At 31.2% G+C, this 7,168-nt stretch overlaps 1 protein-coding gene across 2 annotated transcripts in view; it reads right to left on the bottom strand.

Annotated features, from left to right (window-relative positions):
* Positions 1 to 231: 231 nt before the first annotated feature.
* The window catches only part of LOC107439278 (uncharacterized), a 107,981-nt gene continuing 101,044 nt past the window's right edge, over positions 232 to 7,168 (bottom strand). For both annotated transcript variants that reach the window (XM_016051811.3, XM_071187819.1), the window contains exons 8-10: positions 6,189 to 6,266; positions 2,118 to 2,289; positions 232 to 1,077 (exon numbers count right to left, since the gene is read on the bottom strand). In XM_016051811.3, the coding sequence (XP_015907297.2) occupies positions 883 to 1,077; positions 2,118 to 2,289; positions 6,189 to 6,266 (445 nt within the window). In that variant the 3' untranslated portion in view covers positions 232 to 882. The remainder of the gene's footprint in view (positions 1,078 to 2,117; positions 2,290 to 6,188; positions 6,267 to 7,168) is intronic.

Genomic DNA, 7,168 nt, shown 5'->3' with positions numbered 1-7,168 from the left:
TTGCCGGAAGGTTCCAAGCTGGTAGAGGGAGCATTATAGTCTGGAAAATGTTATTGTGCTATTCTTTGGGTGCACTCATCATTACGGAAGGTATGATGGGTTAGCACAAATATGCATCTGTCTTTGTGGGTCATGTCCACTATATTAATTTTCCTCAGGATGATGGTATCTACCAGCAGGATAAAATGATTTGCCATACAGCTGGAAGTATATGTGTGCAGTTCAAAGAGCACCAAGATGAGTTATTAACTATACTCCTCTAGTCACCAAACTCCTTGAAACTCAAACTCAATCTAGAAGCTGTGGGACCACTTCAATTGGGTTTGCGCCTTGTATCCTCAACCATGTAATGTATAGTTTGCCTATACTGGAGTCAGCCTGGCTCAACAACTCAGTGAACACCTTCAATAACCTAACTCACTTTCTTCCTGTGCATTTTGCAGCAGACTGAACTGCGAAAGGTAGTTAAACTACCTTTTGACAGGTAGTCACATCAATGTGACTGGACTGTGTATACTTAAATATTCTCTCACACTAAAATTTTTTTAGATATTTTGCTTAAAAAAACTTAGTTACAGAATTGTTTAACTTCATTTCTTTTTAACTAAAAGCTTTCAAATGATTTGTAAAAAACATACATACGAGTGACCCAGTTGCAAAACTTGCTATTTTAAACTTGTTTATTAAAGGAAAAGAAAAAGTAAATATTTCATTATGTCAGCTATATAGCCAGAATATATTATTGTTTCAATTTTTTAGCAGTGTAATATTACAATTTTTTAAAAGAAAAACCTTGGCTAGCACATTTTAAAATACATTTTGTTATCACATATTTTCCGTAAAGGAAGTAGGCAAGTTTTACATCTGGGAAACTTATAAGTATTAGACATTTAAATCAGACAAAATTTTTCGAAAATCAGACAACAAATTGTAGTCAGAATCAACCATATCTTCTGAATCATGGTTTCTGAATGAAGGGTTATATCGAGACAGAGAAAGTGGACAAGGTAACAACTCTGGCATCACAGAATGATGAGTTATTAAAGCAGACAGAGTTGTAAAATCTTTAGTGAAGCCCTAAAAAAGTTTGAGAAGAAACTTATTTATTAATTTATACATTTTGTACTATCAATTTGAATCTAACCTAAAATGCAATAATTTTAATGTCTCTTATAATAACTATGACCATTATTTCAAAATGTATGTCAAATGTACTGTCTAGCACTGAACTTTAATTGGAGTATCTCTGACTGTTATCAATACAGTTGTATAAAAACCAATGAACCTATAATGGATCTGCTTTTTCTCCTCATGACACCTAACATACACTAAACATTATGTCACACACTATTTTTAAGACAAATGATTTCCCTGAAATATATGAGTCCAATTGTTTAAGCATTAACACACTTGAAACTTTGAGCCTCTTCAGACATTTATTGTGTATTTCTTTATATGTCGAGAAATATTCAAGTGAATTGCAAAAGTTATAAAATTTGTTTACGTCAAGATAATTCCATGCATAAAATAATTAATAATTATTTATTCTTAAACCATATTAAATTGCAAGCCAGCATATTCCACAATTGAGCAAAGAGTATGTAAGCAATGTTAATGGTGTCTTTAAAAAAGATTTTTCATCAGGTACAATTTTTGTAGTGTCAATTTTCCAGACCCTTCAAACGCACTCAAAGCACAAAACATGTTTTACAACACAACACAAATCTCTCTCGCAACACAAATTAAAAATTAATTATTTTTGCCAAACAAAATTCCACTTCTTTATTAAGCCAACCCCAAAATTCTATGACTGATTTTGGCTACAGAAAAGTTCGAAATAGGATTTTTTTAACTATGTAATAAATTGCATTTAAATTTTATGTTACAATATGATGAATCTTTAACTATTACCATAGAGATAATATTTTGATAATACAATCCATCGCTTAAAGTAAGTTTTTCACAGCACACTATATAAACAAGTAGAACACGGTAGTAGTTCACGGACTACAAACAACTTGGGTATTTTGAAAATCAAATTTTTTTTGTCTTAAATGCAATGCAATAAATCAAGTGTGTAAGCAATAAATCAAGCGTGCGTTATAAAATAAGCTTACTTTAATTTTATAGCCTCGATGAGTGCGCAAGATGAGATAATGTGCTATTCCTGATCGGTGGTACTCTCTTGGCACACGTAAAGATAAAGCAAAGCACCCAGGCTTGCTAGTACTTTCCCGAACCATAAATGAACCAACCGGTTCTTGATTGAGTATTTCCAGAGCAATTTCCCTGAGAGAAAAAAACAGATTACATTAGTATTTCAGTTATATTATTTTCCTACACAGTTAATTTATTCAATTGTTCAGTATTCAATTATTTAAAAGTCAATGAAATCCAGAATGAGGATACTTGATAACAGTATTGAAACAGATAATGCTCCAAAGAGTATCCTATCATTTGTTTCAATGCTATTATCAAAAATTATTTTCAGCGCTAAAAAAAAGCTGAAGAAAACCCACAACTGAAATAAATATGTCAATTCAATAAAAAGGACAAACTGGAAACATCAAATCAAAGAAAACATAGGTTCTCAATGACATTAATGGCATTCCTTATTTTACTCTGGCTGACATATCACTATTATTTTACATTCCTTTCATCATATTTCATTAAGGTCATGTAAATTCTTTGATTCCCCTTTTCACTTCTCTGTCATTCTCTTTAATTAATTTTCCCTGTGCTACTCATTGCATAAGTGACTCCCTTTGCATTGAACTGAATAATTGTCTATAAAACCAAAAGATTTTATGTTATATTAATATTCAGTTAATTTTTAGTCAAGTTAATTTTTAGTCTGGTGTAAATTTTTAAAAGGTTAAGATTTAGAGGTTTATGTGTGAATATTAATGGAAGAGGGCTGATATAGACAGTAGGATTATTTTTCAGCCAAAATTTCTAAAAAGGTTTTGAAATCTTTCATGAAACTATTCAACACATCCATATGCACTTGATTGGCAAGTATTAAGTTAAAAAACAAGGATTTTATAGCAGTAGGGAACCGATTATCCGAAACGATCGGGACCAACACTATTCCGGATAACTGATTTTTCCGGTTTTCTGAATCACTACAAAAAGCCGTTTTTTTTATTGTATAACTCAACTAAAAAGAAAAATATTTGGAAATAATCTTAAAACGAAGAAAAAACGATGAAGTAATACGCTAATGATTATTTCCCAAATGATGGTAAGGTAAACATCTTTCAAAAAAGAAAGAAAAATCCTGAAATCTTATGAGGAAAAAAACATTTTAAAAAAACTTACGGGAAAACTTATCGAATTTCGTTCCGGTTTTTTGATTTTCCGGTTTTCTGATTTCCGGATAATGGGTTCTGTACTGTAGAAAAGAAATTCTTAATTTACTATTAAATTGTTACTTTAGACTATTATTATCATTTCAAATAATATTTAACTATTAAGCAAGTAATGGATGTACTTATCACATTAACAGTCCCGTTTGATTTGCTTTTTATAATTAACTAATAATAGCTTAAATACACACATGACTCAAAATGATTTATAAGGAAAAAATTAACTTTTAAAAAGAAAGATTATAAAATCATATGTTTGAATTGGTTTATATAGCATTAAACTTTTGATATGCTTGTGAGAGAGTGGTGAATGCTCTATAAAACGGGATATACACAGTCAAGTCACATTAATGTGACCACCTGTCAAAAGCCAGAATAACCACCTTCGGTAGAGCGGGCCGCTGCGTGACATTCGTTGAACTGTAGTTGAGGTTACACTCTTGGTAGCCCATTGGTTCATCTGGGCGGTCAGTTGCACGTCTATTCGCCCAAACGCATCTCCGTAGCCTTCGTTCGTCTCTGACATCTATAACCCGTGGTGCACCACATGTGCCACGACGCCGAATTTGGATAGTGCCATTTTGCCATGCACAGTATACTTTTACCACGGTGGCACGCGAACAGTTCACGAAATTAGTCATTTCCGAAATGCTTCCACCCTTGGCCTGAAAGCAATAATCATGCCCTTTTGGACGTTGGATAAATTGCTATGTTTCTGCATTACGCCAACGATTGAAATGCTTTCGATGCCCTAGGACATCCTTTATATACACTCCACTGTAATGTGCTGCCACCGGCCTTCTGTGATTCGTTATTTCCCGTTGACATCGAAAGTAGGTAGTGGTCACATTAATGTGACTGGACTGTGTATATTTTAGATAAGAGGGCACACAGTCAATCTCATGACCGGGTAAACAGTAGTCGAACTCCTCCATTTCTTTAAGACATAAGGAGTTTTCTCGTTTTCAACCTCACAATTAGTGACCCTGTACAATTAGAACTTGCAACATTCCTATGCAGACAGCAGTAGTACAGCTCTGTTCATCAGAAAAAAATCTGTTATTTCCCATCTATCACACAGAATTGCACCACTAGATTAACTAATTAAGCCAGAGTTTACTCCACAATCAACACAATTTGACAGTAACTTAAATTCTATGTCAAGTCATTGAACTACATGTGCAATATTAAAACACGGTCCCAGCTTACTCAACATTCACCCTGGCACACAAGAAGGGGAAAATTGTGATGAATGCCTTATTAAAGTATCACTTTACGTATAAATAATCTTCAACTTGTTAGATATCTAATCTTTGTTTATAAAATGAATGCACCGTAAAATATGTCTTTTTGAAACTGATAAGCTATTAATCTTAATAAATAATTAATATTTTAATAACATCTTCATCTGAATGATTATGATGTAATGATTAGTTATGCAGTAGATTCTGAATGAAGAAATGTCTGGAAAATGAAGACCACTACTGGAAAGAGAAAAACCACATGGTATTTGTGAAAAAGTGGGCACATTTTTAAAAAAAAAAGAAAGTACAGGTTGATTATAATTAAAGTCAAATATCGATAATTTTAACTCAAAAATCGATAATTTTAACTCATTAGAATGACCTGATATTTTAGCAGAACAATCATGAGGTAATGGAAATTTGTTTGGCGAAAGAAAACATAGTTCCAAAATCTGCCGATAGATGGTGCTGTCAGGATTCAAATTTTCTGGAGATATACAAATTATTCAGCCATAAAAATGCAGAGCACCAGCTCCTTACCTGAAAGCTTCATCATGACTCTGACTATGAAGGGCCACGCTCTGCTCTTGAAGCTTCTTTATAAAAACAATGAGTGTGCACTTACCGTTATTAGAATGTTTTGGACATTAAAGTCCATAAAATCTAGTCCAGTAACCACAAATGGTCTGCGAAAAATGATTGCTAAATTCTTTTAATCTTTTTGCACTATGATTACTTACCTGGATGGAAATTATATACATATACACATATATACATACCTAAACACAAATGTATGTATATATATAAATAATACATACTAAACCTGACATACCTAATACATACTCTCCTATAATGGAAAATTTAACTGATTTTGGAACCATTACAATTTTAATCGAATTCACAACACAGCTTTTACTACTTTTGAAGCATTTAATTGCTGTTTTTCAACTTCATAGCTCCTATTAGGAAAAAATATATTCCTTTGAGCAAGTGAGCTAGTTTTAATTTATAAAATCATAAATTTTTTAGAAAATTTTAATTTTTTTATTCATATATTTTAATTTTTATGTACGAAGAGGTTTAACACATAAATGAACATCCGCATGAAAATACAAATTAAAATTAGCTTTTTCTAACGCTTGTTTAAAAAAACATTTAAGAAAAAGATATGAGGCTTTAAAATAAGCAAAAATTAAAACAACTTCTGAAAAAATACATTTTTTAAAAACAACTCCATCATACAGTACATTAGCGCTCATCAATCAAATACTACACTTGTATAAAATATGAGACAGAAATCTGGACCAGTTATGGAGATATGCCAATCTGAATTTAGATCAAATATATTTATACAATAAGGTAAATTCATCACTAGATGTTGCCACTACAGAATATCAAGGAATAGCACCATAAACACCTTAGTTTCGAATACTATAGAACACATTAATACCAAGTAGATACTCTTTAATAATACTAAGATACAATTTTTCAGGAGTTAGTATCAAATCTAATATTTCCTAAATCATTTATAGTAATATAATATCAATTATTAAATAAATAGTAATCAAAATAATACCTTGGAATCCCAGCTTGAAACCAGGGAGCACCTCGTAATTTTTTCTCCTCACTGATTGCAACATACAAAGAGTCATATCTTCATATAAAAAAAAGAGGGAAAAAATGGTATTAAATGAATTGCATATACAAGAACAAAATAATTTTGTGACATACTACGACTAAAATGTATCATAATACTTAAGACTTTATTTTTGCTTTTCTTTTAGTAAATATTGGTTAAAAGCCTACCATTATCCCCATGATATTTTTAATCTTTATAAGTAAACTTAAATCACAATTTGAATTTTCATATCCTCATTGATATTTTTAATCTTTATAAGCAAACTTAAATCAAAGTTAAATTTTTCAACCTTCTATCTTATATGTCATTAAACTATAAATTCAATCATAATCATCACTGCAAGTTAATACATAAGATACAAAAACACCTATATTAAATTATTAAGGTGAAAAACTATGTTAATTTTACCAAAGACCAACAATTATTTACAAGACATATTAAGTCTTTATGCTGATTGATTCACAGTTTTTATCGACTCAAATCTGAACAAAAATGGTTACAATCATTGTGGGTCATTGTCAGATTAAGTGATGAGTTCAGATTTAGACTGAAAAGTGATTTCCTTCAAATCATATTCCAAAAGTGAGATATTATTATCTAAGATAAGTTATAGGAATATATTATTTTTTGTATACAAGTGAAGGGAAGTTTTTGAGTTTATCATTTGGTAATTTTGAGGTGCCTCATCATCACTCAATCCTGGATCAAGAAACTTCAAGTCCTATATTCTCCATACTTAAAATATCTTTTTCTTCAAATTTTCTTTTCCAATATCAAGGCAGGAACAAATAGAAAAAGAAATACAAAAACAATAATAAGTGCAGAAGAAAAATACCATTAAAACAAGTGACCAAAGTCATTGACAAAATTTTTCTAGCATGCCTTAAAGAATCTGACTCAGAGTGGCTGCAAAGTGA

The sequence above is a fragment of the Parasteatoda tepidariorum genome, chromosome X1 (genome assembly GCF_043381705.1).
Source record: "Parasteatoda tepidariorum isolate YZ-2023 chromosome X1, CAS_Ptep_4.0, whole genome shotgun sequence".
In the NCBI taxonomy this organism is placed as follows: domain Eukaryota; kingdom Metazoa; phylum Arthropoda; class Arachnida; order Araneae; family Theridiidae; genus Parasteatoda; species Parasteatoda tepidariorum.
Note: the sequence above shows the minus strand (reverse complement) of the source record. Positions and strands in the feature narration are given on the sequence as shown.